Source organism: Ranitomeya imitator, chromosome 5, assembly GCF_032444005.1.
Source record: "Ranitomeya imitator isolate aRanImi1 chromosome 5, aRanImi1.pri, whole genome shotgun sequence".
In the NCBI taxonomy this organism is placed as follows: domain Eukaryota; kingdom Metazoa; phylum Chordata; class Amphibia; order Anura; family Dendrobatidae; genus Ranitomeya; species Ranitomeya imitator.
Window position 1 is genome coordinate 529,099,897 of NC_091286.1, and position 14,227 is coordinate 529,114,123.

General features: G+C 47.2%; 1 protein-coding gene across 1 annotated transcript in view; it reads right to left on the reverse strand.

Moving 5' to 3' along the window:
• SLC9A9 (solute carrier family 9 member A9) overlaps positions 1-14,227 on the reverse strand; it is a 1,444,260-nt gene that overhangs the window by 890,772 nt on the left and 539,261 nt on the right. The window contains exon 9 of the mRNA XM_069768082.1: positions 3,786-3,874. Coding sequence (XP_069624183.1) covers positions 3,786-3,874 — 89 coding nt within the window. The remainder of the gene's footprint in view (positions 1-3,785; positions 3,875-14,227) is intronic.

The following is a 14,227-nucleotide window of genomic DNA, read 5'->3' on the forward strand; positions in this document are numbered from 1 at the left end:
CAATGCATCTGTATACATCCGCATGTCCAGCGTACCCAATGTTAACGATAGGTACACAGAATGCATGAAGATGTATGCGGAAGTAGGCAGGGCTTAACGGAGGACGTGCGCAGCCCTCCACAAAGCACCCGAACGCAAATGTGAATTTAGCTTTAAACAGTAATTTCTGTATTCTGGAGAGATTGAAAAAGTTTTTATATAGAAGGTGTCTCGCCCATTTTGGATTTTCCAGTTGCTACAGTATATAATCTGAAGGTAGCATGAGTTAGGGACTAAGACACTGATTTTATTGATGTGTCACTTATTAGGTTGTGTGCTCTCGTTTCATTACAATCAGTGTTTCATCAGCAGGAGATTATCCCTGCCTGACTAGCTGCCTTAGTGCTCCTGGTGCAACCCCGCCCGCCCCCACCACTAATTAGCAGCTTACTGTCAACATACAGTGTGCATAGAAATCTGCCAATCAGTGGTGTGGGCGAGGTTAGCTTTCTGAGCACTGCTACATCTACAGCAGAGAAAACTCTTGTTGTATTACAACTGTTTCACCCAGTAAACTAAGTGATACATTGCTGGAATAATGATCTCTCTCCCTACATTATGCTGCTCTGTTGGTGTAGCCAAAAACTGCTGATGATTTCCTTAAACAGACAAAATTAAGTAGAAGCACAAAGAGTGCTAATTGCATCCGCCACATGTACAAGGTGAGTATCACCAACTCAGGGGTTCTGCTGCTCTCTGAATTTCATGGACCACTTAGCCTTTCCTATAAACTGGAATAATCCAACAGTCCATACATAAAAGGCTCTCAGTGGTTGTATGAATTATTTTTACAACATTTGTATCACATGGGGTTTGTGGAGTTCCCTACTGAAGTCAGCCTTTTTGGAAAAATGTAGTTGCATAGTGGTAAAGAATTAGGGTGTAGTGTTGAGCGAGTGTGATAGTTACTCGAGTTTTCCGAGAATGCTCAAGTGCTCTCCGAGTATTTTGGCGTGCTCGTAGATTATGTTTGAGTCCCCGCAGCTGCATGATTTGCGGATGTTAGATAACCTGAACACATGCAGGGATTTCCTGTTTGTTAGGGAATTCCCACATGTATTCAGGCTGTCTAGCAGCCCCAAATCATGCATCTGCGGGGACTGAAACTTAATCTATGAGCACGCCCAAATACTCGGAGAACAGCCGAGCATGCTCGGAAAACTCGAGTAACGAGCACACTCGCTCATCACAATTAGGGTGTCCTCACCTTTTTAGGGCTGCTTAACACTTTGACACCTTTTTAGGGCTGCTTAACACTTTGACACCTTTTTAGGGCTGCTTAACACTTTGACACCTTTTTAGGGCTGCTTAACACTTTGATGCTAGAAAGCAACTATGAAGTCCTGATGTGTAACCCAGCTAGAATAGCTAAGGCTGTCCATAATTATTCTCACCAATATTTGAGAGGCTACATGGGGGATGAGGCTCTGTAAATTAGTGTGTACTCTCTTATTCTGTCACCATCATAATATAATTAAAGGGGTATTCAAGTTTGGAAGTTATTTCCTATACATTGAATAGGAAATAATTTCCAGATTGCTGGGGGTCAAACCACTGGGACTCCACAAGTGCAGCAATCTGCTACCTCCAGAGGTCCCATTACAAATGAATAGAGTGGCAGAACGCATGATCGACCGCCGTTCCATTCACACGGAACTCTTCAGAGCTCCAGTTCTTGGGATCGGTGGTTGGACCCCCAGTGATCAGAAAGTTATTCCCTAAACAAACACCTTTGCCTGAAAAATAATATGTCCAGACTTTTCAAAGGTAAAGAGGTGAATGTTTTGGTACATGATAAGTGAAAAACTAACAGCTCTGTTTCATGAGAGAGTGGCATACAGCCAATGACGGCAGGCCATGCGGCTGCCATGGGCCCGTGACCCAAAGGGTCACGGTGCAAGCATAGGAGCTGTACCCCCCACCCATTCATCTGTATCGCCATACTGAATGTTAATATAGTTGAACATAATGAAAAATAAAGTGTCAGCTGACGCTTACTCCTCCATCATTATTCCTCAGCTTCTAACGTCTCAGCGCGCGATGCCGCTATACATGGTGCCCACTACTTTGAGTTGTGCAGTGCTTCAGAAAACAAGCTACAGAGACTGGAGCAGCGGGGTAACGAGTATCGTGTTTTTTTCTTATGAATTGTGGTGGACATAATTGTATGGAGGACTATGGGGAGTGCATAATACTGTATCGAGGACTATGGGAAGTACAGTATACTGTATGGAGCACTGTGGGAAGTGAATTATGCTATGTGGAGGATTATGGGAAGTATATTACACTTTATGAAGGATTATGGGTAGTACATAATACTGTATGGAGGACTCTGGGGCTGAATTATACTTTATGAAGGACTATGGGGAGTGCATTATACTATATATAGAGGGCTTTATAATATATGTAGGTCTATGTGGAGGCCATTATAATATTTGGAGGGCTATGTGGGAGCCATTATGCATTATGGAGGGCTATGTGGGAGCCCTTATACTTTATGGAGGGCTATGTGGGAGCCTTTGAACTTTATGGAGGGCTATGTGGGGCCATTATACTGTATGTAAACAATTATACAGTGTGAAGGTTTGTGTGGGGTCCATCATGCTATGTGGAGATCTGTGTGGGGGCCATTATACGGTATTTTGAGGTGGGGTACAGAAGGGCCATCATACAGTGCGTGTGGAGGAACAGTGTTTGTATGACACTTTTGCCAAATAGAACTGCTATAGAGCTCCATGATTTTTATGTATGCCCCTAAGAGTGTATGGGTTCGAGTGTTTGGACTGCTTTGGCATTGGATAGAAGTCACATCCCTTATGCTATGCCTCCCATGTGCTTCATAAAAGCAATGTAAAAGCTACTAAAAGCAACTAAAATAACATTGAAAGCTTCTCCTAGAGAAATTCACTCCCCTGGCTCACTCTTTGGTACCCTTCCCTCTAACAATCCTCTATTACTTCTGACTTTCCCCTTTTGCTACTTTACACGTTTTTTCCACTGATATGTTTGACGAATGTGGTTAACATGCCCTCGAAAATCATGAAAAGATCTACCGCTGTGGGCCCACCACAGAGAAATATGCTTCAACTTTGTTACGAGTACTGTTGTTCAGGTCTGCTTCCATAAAATGCAAACTTGTGTAATTAACATCAAATGTAGAGCATCATATTGTAAACCATTACGTTATGCACTCTTTGTGTTTGCTTAGCTTTATCAAACTATTTTGTTTACCCTTGATTGTATCCAGATCCATTCAACATTTTCTGATTGCTTGCTTGTTCACCTGTATGATCTTAAACTTAACAAAAAGTTAAACCACAAAAAGGAAAGAATCTTCGTGTAGGTACTTGAAGGGGTCATCTAGTACTATATAAATTTTTACTGTGGGTCTAAGAACTAACAGTAGGTGGTTGCTCAGTGCAGATCTTTGCCGGCACAATCGGTCACTGACCGCTCCTGCCTGCAATTCTGCAGCTTCCGTTGACATCACATCTGCAGGGCAGCGGCTTCTTTTCCACTATGCTTTTTTGACAGGGGGTGACAGTCGATATCATGCTGATTACAAGAAGGCAGTTGTCAATCAGCATGACATCGGCAGTCATGACCTGTCGACAAAGCAGCCTGGAAGAAGAGCTGCTCTGTTGACGTGAAGCAGCCTAAACACTGGCAAGAGCGGTTATTTAACCCTTGAAAAACCTTTTAAATTAGAGATCACCCATTGCAAGTAAAATCCATCATTATCCTACCTGTTTAGTTCTCAGTTTGGACTCCTCCGATAAGTTGTTGTACGTGTAATGGGCTTGGGTCACTCCACAAAACAGGACGGCCACAATTCCTGCAAAGCAAGTTGTAGAATCTAATATGAAATCAATATGTCAGTGTTATAGAAAACAACCATCTTCAAGAGAAAAATCTACCAAATTGACATATATAGAGAGAGGTTCTGTTGAAGCACGGCTTTACCTGTTCTTTTCTTTTTTTATTATTTGTTGTACAAAATAAATGATTAGTTTTAACTCTCAGGCACAAAACACGACCTAACCTCTGCCCAGATGAGCACTAAAGCATATGATCATCTATCCAAAGCAGAAGCAAAAATGATGTGTTACTTCACACAAATAGCAACGGATTTTGTCTCCGCAAATGGCCTTCACCTAAAGAGCACATTTTTTATGAGCCCAGTAGTGATTTCAGTCCAGCAGCTGAATTTACGAAGGCTTTTTCCACACTACGTCTCAGACTCCTTTACTGAGATGTTTCTGTATGAAGCTAAAAAAAAACAGGATCCAGAGGAAACCCGGACAACTCATTTTCTGGCAGTGTCGGTCTTCAATTTCATATTCTAAATCCAAAAGCCATAGGCCAAAAGATCCCATTTTAACCAATCCAAAATAAAACATAACTCTTAATTGTTAAATTAAAAAATATGAGCAACTTGCACAAATCATATGTTAAGGTGCACATTAAAATTATACTCTGTTCCTTATTAGTCCTATCTATAAATGTATCCAAAGTGGTAATTTGACTTGTTACCCTGGTAAAGCCTGTAACAGTGAAACATGTTAGGAAGGCTCCTTTATTATTTTAATAGTGTGTTGTTCCTCTGGTCATAAGACTGTACAAAATAGGATACAATCTCTGATTAGTAGGTAATGGACAGAAGTCTTTTTGTTTTATGCTTGTTATACAAATTGAGGCTATTGGAGTTTTTACACTTATGTAGCTACAAATAGGGAGATCTGTCGTCAGTTATATTGCAATTGAATGACTCCACTAGCGTAGCAATTTGACCGCTTAGGATAAATAGACAGGACACCGGAACAGAGTGTAATCTTAATGTGCACCTTAACGTATAATTTTCACTAGTTAATCATACTTTTCATTTACATGTTAAAGTTAGGTTTATTTTTGGATTGGTTAAAATTGGACATTTTGGCTCTTGGATTTAAAATATTAGGTAATCCCTATTATAACATAGAGCAATTTCAGTGTGATGGTCATTAATATCAGACATAATAGCACAAAAGACTGTTAGGGCTAGCGGAACGCACCAAATAATGAGACAGATAGAGTATGGTGCGTTCGCAGCCCGGGGTCCACCGTGCAGAGATGGAATCTGCTGCCAAGTAATGAAGGACTATATGGCGGTACTCATAAGTATACACACGTGGGTTAGACTTCACCCAGCGTGAAGGAAGCGATCCTGTTGCGTCACAGGATCGCGGTACCGCACATAGAGCGCGAGCAAGTAGTCAGCTAACTCAACCCCAACTAGGATTGAAGTCCGATTAGACCCTTGCTGGCACAACACCGCAACTGGGTGTGTAAGGAAGCTAAATAGCAATATTAGGGCACAAGAGTGCATGCGGTGCCGCACTGACGAACGCCACTAACCACCCAGGCTTGGGTAAGGAAAGCACAGAGGAAGTGCACGGCGCCGTACTGGCGGTCACAGCAACCAGACGCTGTAATGTGTGATTTGTGCTGTAGGATAAGTCGGGCGCTAGAAAGCAACCATACACCTTCCGCGAACAGACATTCAATAGGGAAGGGGTATCCAAGGACGACTTGCACTCACAACAAACACATGTAAGCAAATGTACACTAGCGCATGGCCGTGCGGTCATGCGCAGTTTATATAGCTGCAGCACAGCAAGTGGCCACAGAAACTTTGCCCTTCCAAGACCTGCCAAGAGGACCAATGGAATGTGCTGCAGGACCTGAGCACATGCCCCTCAATCTCCAACGGGAGATCTTGCCCTGAGCATGCTCAGTGTGTGCAGACAAGGACTTAGTCCCAGAGAAGTCTGCTCGCTGCTGACCAGCACTGGCTTTAATGGCAGAAGCTGAAGAAGCAGCAGTAACTCTCTGTACAGAGTGAGACTGAGCAAGACGCTGGGACCGACGTCCCTGCTGAGCAGACTCCACTGCGGCTGGATAAGAATGGGAGACTGCAGCGGAGATGGCTCGAGATTCCCCCTGTGCAGAAGCGGGAACTCGAGACCTAACATTACCCCCCCTCCTAGGGCCCCCCCCTCCTTGGGCCTCGCTACGCTCGAAGGCAGCAATGAGCTGTGGGGCCCGAATGTTTTCAGCAGGCTCCCATGACCTGTCCTCTGGGCCATAACCCTTCCAATCCACCAGATAGAACTTTTTGCCGCGTACCACCTTGCACCCCAAAATAGCGTTCACCTCGTAATCGTCCGTAGATGAACCCGATGTCCCGGCAGATGACTCGGAAAACCGGGACATGTATACGGGTTTCAAGAGGGACACATGAAAGGTGTTGGTGATACCCAAGCGTGTAGGAAGAGCCAAACGGTAGACCACAGGATTAACCTGTTCGAGAACCTTGAAGGGACCCAAGTAGCGAGGAGCAAACTTAGTGGACTCAACTCGCAGCCTGATGTTACGGGCGGAGAGCCACACCAAGTCGCCAGGAGCAAAGGTCAGAGCGGGGCGCCGATGAACATCAGCGGAGGACCTCATTCTCTCCTTGGAGGCCCGAATGGCATCCTGCGTGCGGTCCCAAATGTCCTGTGCCTCCACAGCCCAGTCTGCCACCCTGGAGTCAGCAGAAGACACAGGCATGGGCACAGGAACACGCGGATGCTGGCCGTAATTTAGGAGGAATGGAGTCTGACCGGTGGAGTTGGCTACGGCATTGTTAAGTGCAAACTCTGCCCACGGTAGCAAGGATGCCCAGTCATCCTGCCTGGCAGAAACAAAATGTTGTAAATATGTGACCAAGGTCTGGTTGGCCCTCTCTACCAACCCATTCGTCTCGGGATGATATGCCGAAGAGAGATTCAACTCAATACTGAGTAGACGACAAAGCTCTCCAGAATCGAGACGCAAACTGGGGACCCCGGTCACTAACAATTTTGTCTGGCATACCGTGTAGGCGAAAGATATGCTTGACGAACAAGACAGCCAACGCCCGTGCAGAAGGTAGCCATGGAAGAGGCACCAAGTGCACCATTTTGGAAAAATGGTCGGTGATCACCCAGATGATGGTGCAGTTACGAGACTTGGGTAAGCCCACCACAAAGTCCATCCCGACCATCTCCCAGGGCCTGTCCGCCACCGGCAGAGGATAAAGCAAACCAGCTGGCCGTTGCCGAGGAGTCTTGTTCTTGGCGCAAGAGACACACGCCCGAACATACTCTGCGACATCACGAGCCATATGCGGCCACCAGTATGTCCTCGCCAGTAACTCAGATGTCCTTTTGGTACCAAAATGTCCACCCACCCTGGACGAGTGTGCCCAAGAGAGAACCTCCGGTCGCAAACTGGATGGTACGAAAGTCTTGCCCGGAGGCACAGACTCTAGCGAAACCGGGGCCACAGTTCTCAAGTTCTCGGTGGGGACAATAAGCCGAGGCTCCTCCTCCTCCTCCGCAGATGACACAACGGAGCGAGAGAGAGCGTCGGCCCGAATGTTCTTCTCCCCAGAAAGAAAATGGAGGGTGAAATGAAACCGGGAGAAGAATAAGGACCATCTGGCCTGGCGAGAATTCAACCGCTGGGCTGTCTGCAGGTACACCAAATTTTTATGGTCTGTGAAGACTTGGAAGGGAAAACGTGCTCCCTCCAAGAGATGTCTCCACTCCGAGAAAGCCAACTTCATGGCTAGCAACTCCCTGTCCCCGATGGAATAATTCCTCTCTGCTGGTGAGAAGGTCTTGGAGAAAAAGAAGCAAGGATGCTTCCGACCTTGAGCATCCTTTTGGAAGAGGACTGCTCCAGCACCAACAGAAGAGGCATCCACCTCCATGATAAATGGCTTATCAACATCGGGGCGATGTAGGATGGGAGCGCTAGCGAAGTGTGACTTTATAGAGTTAAAGGCCTTGGAGACCTCCTCAGACCACAATTTGGGATTTGCCCCCTTCTTGGTGAGGGCAACCAAGGGAGCTACCAAAGTTGAGAAGTGCGGAATGAACTGGTGATAATAATTAATGAACCCCATAAAGCGCTGCACCGCTTTAAGAGAATGGGGTTCCTGCCAGTCCATCACAGCCTGTAGTTTGGCAGGATCCATAGCCAATCCCTGGGCAGAGATGATGTAGCCTAGGAAAGGTAAGGACTCCTGCTCAAACATACACTTCTCCAACTTGGCATAGAGGGAGTTTGCCCGTAGGAGGTCGAAGACTTTGCAAACATCTCTCCGGTGGGAGTCAATATCTGGAGAGTAGATGAGAATATCATCCAGATAGACTACGACCGAGGTGGAAAGCATATCCCGGAAGATATCGTTCACAAAGTCTTGGAAAACGGCTGGGGCATTACAGAGCCCGAAGGGCATCACCAGATATTCATAGTGCCCATCCCTGGTGTTAAAAGCCGTCTTCCATTCGTCCCCCTCACGGATGCGAATCAGGTTGTAAGCACCCCGCAGATCTAGTTTAGTAAATATCCTTGCTCCCTGAAGCCTATCGAAGAGCTCAAATATCAAGGGCAAAGGATACTTATTTTTAACGGTGATGGCGTTAAGACCCCTGTAGTCTATGCATGGACGCAATTCCCCATTCTTCTTCTGCACGAAGAAGAACCCTGCCCCAGCAGGTGACACTGACTTCCTAATGAATCCTCTTGCCAGATTTTCCTGGATGTACTGTGACATTGCCTCCGTCTCCGGGAGAGATAGGGGATAGACTCGACCCCGGGGAGGCTCAGCACCAGGCAAGAGATCAATAGGACAGTCATAGGGGCGATGGGGCGGAAGGATCTCCGCCGCCTTTTTGGAGAACACGTCTGCATAAGACCAATACTGCTTGGGGAGAGAGGAAAGATCTGCGGGTACCTCTGTAGTAGCAACCTGAACGCACTCCCTCTGACACCTACCCCCACAAGATTCGCCCCATCCCAGGATTCTGCCAGAGGACCACTCGATATGAGGAGAGTGGTACCGTAGCCAAGGTATTCCCAACAGGACCTCATCAATTCCCTCAGGAATGACGAGCAGAGATATAATCTCCTGATGAGATGGCGACATGGACAGAGTAAAAGGGATGGTCTGGTGTGTTATCTGTGAGGGCAGTGTTGACCCATTCACCACTCGTACCGTTACTGGTTGAGCTAGCATAACCAGGGGTATTGCGTGACGTTGGGCGAAGGCAGAAGACATAAAATTGCCCTCCGCCCCAGAATCCACGCAGAGCTCTACCGAGTGGGAGAATGAGCCTATAGTAATTGTCCCCTTAAAGGACAATTTAGAGGCAAACGTCGCCGTGTCTAGTGTACATCCACCTACTACCACTAGACGCTGACGTTTCCTCGACCGCTGAGAACATCTGGTGGCTAGATGTCCTGACTGCTGGCAAACATGACAGACCTTGAGTGCACAAGCGGTCCGGGACTTAGATCCCGCTTGTGACACTTCCCTGGCCTCATGTGACTCAGGAACCAGGACCGGAGATTCCAGAGGTTTGGCGAAGGTAGGAGCCAGCCGAAACCTCTGCCTACACTGGGCTCGCTCTAACCTCAGCTCGTTAAAACGGAGGTCAATTCGAGTGGAGACAGTTATTAACTCCTCCAATGTGGCAGGAATCTCCCTAGTGGCCAGAGCGTCCTTAACGTGGTCAGCCAGGCCCCTCCAAAATATGGGGATAAGAGCTTTATCCGACCAATCCAGCTCAGAAGCTAAAGTGCGGAATTGGACGGCAAAATGACTGACCAAGGACTCACCCTGAGTTAATGCCAGCAGTTGGAGCGCAGTATCATGGGTGACATGAGGTCCTAAAAAGACCTGTTTCAGAGTGCTCAGAAACAGCGGAGCACTCTGCACCACATGATCGCCACGCTCCCACAGCGGCGTAGCCCATTCCAACGCCCTGTCCGACAAGAGAGACACTATAAATCCCACCTTAGCCCGCTCTGTGGGAAAACGTGCAGCCAGGAGCTCGAGGTGAATAGAGCACTGACTCACAAATCCCCTACAAAATTTGCTATCACCAGAAAATTTTTCTGGCAGCAGGAGGCGAGAAAATGTCGGAGCAGGGGTGGCAATGGACAGGGTTGCTGCAGCCACGCTAGCAGCCTGTACAGCAACTGCGGTAACATCCACAGCTGAGGTTGCGCTCTCAAGAGCCGCCAACCTACCCTCCAGCTGCTGGATATACCGCAAGGATTGCTGTTTGTCCGTCATTACTAGCCAGACCCTGGCGCTAGTGTAATGTTAGGGCTAGCGGAACGCACCAAATAATGAGACAGATAGAGTATGGTGCGTTCGCAGCCCGGGGTCCACCGTGCAGAGATGGAACCTGCTGCCAAGTAATGAAGGACTATATGGCGGTACTCATAAGTATACACACGTGGGTTAGACTTCACCCAGCGTGAAGGAAGCGATCCTGTTGCGTCACAGGATCGCAGTACCGCACATAGAGCGCGAGCAAGTAGTCAGCGAACTCAACCCCAACTAGGATTGAAGTCCGATTAGACCCTTGCTGGCACAACACCGCAACTGGGTGTGTAAGGAAGCTAAATAGCAATATTAGGGCACAAGAGTGCATGCGGTGCCGCACTGACGAACGCCACTAACCACCCAGGCTTGGGTAAGGAAAGCACAGAGGAAGTGCACGGCGCTATACTGGCGGTCACAGCAACCAGACGCTGTAATGTGTGATTTGTGCTGTAGGATAAGTCGGGCGCTAGAAAGCAACCATACACCTTCCGCGAACAGACATTCAATAGGGAAGGGGTATCCAAGGACGACTTGCACTCACAACAAACACACGTAAGCAAATGTACACTAGCGCAAGGCCGTGCGGTCATGCGCAGTTTATATAGCTGCAGCACAGCAAGTGGCCACAGAAACTTTGCCCTTCCAAGAACTGCCAAGAGGAACAATGGAATGTGCTGCAGGACCTGAGCACATGACCCTCGATCTCCAACGGGAGATCTTGCCCTGAGCATGCTCAGTGTGTGCAGACAATGACTTAGTCCCAGAGAAGTCTGCTCGCTGCTGATCAGCACTGGCTTTAATGGCAGAAGCTGAAGAAGCAGCAGTAACTCTCTGTACAGAGTGAGACTGAGCAAGACGCTGGGACCGACGTCCCTGCTGAGCAGACTCCACTGCGGCTGGATAAGAATGGGAGACTGCAGCGGAGATGGCTCGAGATTCCCCCTGTGCAGAAGCGGGAACTCGAGACCTAACATAGACTACACTATCATGTCCAACATAAGAGATGGACACTATCCAAAAAAAAGGTAAAATGGATTTCAAATTTGTCGACTCATTATACTCAATGCCTATTTGAATCTCATTTTTCTGAGCCTCAGACAGAAGTCCCTGATGGAGACAGCAAAGAGTCTTGAAAATAGCTTAAAGGGAACCCGTCACCCCCCTCTGGCTTTTTTTAATTAAAAGAGCCACCTTGTGCAGCACTAAGGCTGCATTCTGTCAAGGTGGCTCTTCTTTTGTGCTCCCTTCAAACGCAGCAATATTAATTTTTATAATTTGGCGCTATACCTTATGTCTGTCCTGGGGGCACGTCTTTTCCCCCGGACACAACCGCCTCCCAGCCATCAGTTAACCCTCCGTGCGCCTGACGCCGCCTCCTCTGTCTTCAGTAACGTACTCGGCACCTACATTGTGCTTTTCTTTTTCGGGCATGTGCCATTTGCGCTGCCCTTCGACTCACATCATATGCTGGAATTCATCATACCCGAGGCCCGAGATCCCGCCCCGCACTGTGAATAAATCAGAACACACTGCGGGGCGGGATCTCGGGCACATGCAGGTGCGAGATGAATTCAATCAGATGATGTGAGTCGAAGGGCAGCGCAAACAGCGCATGCCCGAAAAATAAAAGCACAGCGCAGGCGCCGGGTACATTACTGAAGATAGAGGAGGCGGCGCCAGTCGCACGGGGGGGGCTGACTGATGTCTGGGAGGAGGTTGTGTCCGTAGGAAAAGACATGCCTCCCGGACAGACTAAAGGTATGGCGCCAAAATTATAAAAATTAATATTAAAATATGGAAGGGAGCACAAAAAGAAGAGCCACCTGGACAGAATGCAGCCTTAGTGCTGCACAAGGTGGCTCTTTTAGTTAAAAACGCCAGAGAGGGGTGACAGATTCCCTTTAAGGGCTACAGAGAAAACCTATAGTAGACATGAACATAGTGATACAGTATGTGCTGCTACCAAAATAATAATCCATAAAAATCCAAGCCCAAAACAGAACTTAGCAAACCATTGGCAAACTAAACTTGCTAGGGATATCCCCCTTTCCTTGGGCGAGATATATACAGTACAGACCAAAAGTTTGGACACACCTTCTCATTTAAAGGTTTTTCTGTATTTTCATGACTATGAAAATTGTACATTCACACTGAAGGCATCAAAACTATGAATGAACATATGTGGAATTATATGCTTAACAAAAAAGTGTGAAACAATTGAAATTATGTTTTTTTATTCTAGGTTCTTCAAAGTAGCCGCCTTTTTAGGGTCATTGTCCTGTTGAAAAATAAATGATGGTCCAACTAAACGCAAACCGGATGGAATAGCATGCCGCTGCAAGATGCTATGGTGGCCATGCTGGTTCAGTATGCCTTCAATTTTGAATAAATCCCGAACAGTTTCACCAGCAAAGCACTCCCACACCATCACACCTCCTCCTCCATGCTTCACGGTGGGAACCAGGCATGTAGAGTCCATCCGTTCACCTTTTCTGCGTCGCACAAAGATCTCAAATTTGGACTCATCAGACCAAAGCACAGATTTCCACTGGTCTAATGGGCATTCCTTGTGTTCTTAAGCCCAAACATGTCTCTTCTGCTTGTTGCCTGTCCTTAGCAGTGGTTTCCTAGCAGCTATTTTACCATGAAGGCCTGCTGCACAAAGTGTCCTCTTAACAATTGTTGTAGAGATGTGTCTGCTGCTAGAACTATGTGTGGCATTGACCTGGTCTCTAATCTGAGCTGCTGTTTCCCTGCAATTTCTGAGGCTGGTGACTTGGATAAACTTATCCTCAGAAGCAGAGGTAACTCTTGGTCTTCTTTTCCTGGGGTGGTCCTCATGTGAGCCAGTTTCTTTGTAGTGCTTGATGGTTTTTGCCATTGCACTTGGGGACACTTTCAAAGTTTTTCCAATTTTTCAAACTGACTGACCTTCATTTCTTAAAGTAATGATGGCCACTCGTTTTTCTTTACTTGGCTGCTTTTTTCTTGCCATAATACAAATTCTAACAGTCTATTCAGTAGGACTATCAGCTGTGTATCCACCAGACTTCTGCACAACACAACTGATGGTCCCAACCCCATTTATAAGGCAAGAAATCCCACGTATTAAACCTGACAGGGCACACCTGTGCAGTGAAAACCATTCCTGGTGACTACCTCTTGAAGCTCATCAAGAGAATGCCAAGAGTGTGCAAAGCAGTCATCAATGCAAAAGGTGGCTACTTTGAAAAACCTAGAATATAACACATAATTTCAGTTGTTTCACACTTTTTTGTTAAGTATATAATTCCACATGTGTTAATTCATAGTTTTGATGCCTTTAGTGTGAATGTACAATTATCAAAGAGATGAAAATACAGAAAAATCTTTAACCCCTCTGTGACCTTAGACGTACTATCCCGTCGAGGTGCCCTGGGCTTATCTGACCCTGGACGGGATAGTACGTCATAGCCGATCGGCCGCGCTCACGGGGGGAGCGCGGCCGATCGCGGCCGGGTGTCAGCTGCTTATCGCAGCTGACATCCGGCACTATGTGCCAGGAGCGGTCACGGACCGCCCCCGGCACATTAACCCCTGGCACACCGCGATCAAAGATGATCGCGATGTGCCGGCGGTGCAGGGAAGCACCGCGCAGGGAGGGGGCTCCCTGCGGGCTTCCCTGAGCCCCCCGCAGCAACGCGATGTGATCGCGTTGCTGCGAGGGTCTCCTCACCTCCCTCCCTGCTCGAGCCCCGGATCCAAGATGGCCGCGGATCCGGGTCCTGCAGGGAGGGAGGTGGCTTCACAGAGCCTGCTTAGAGCAGGCACTGTGAAGGCTGCAGCGCTGCATGTCAGATCAGTGATCTGACAGAGTGCTGTGCAAACTGTCAGATCACTGATCTGTGATGTCCCCCCCTGGGACAAAGTAAAAAAGTAAAAAAAAAAATTTCCAAATGTGTAAAAAAAATAAAAAAAAATATTCCAAAATAATGAAAAAAAAAAAAAAATATTATTCCCATA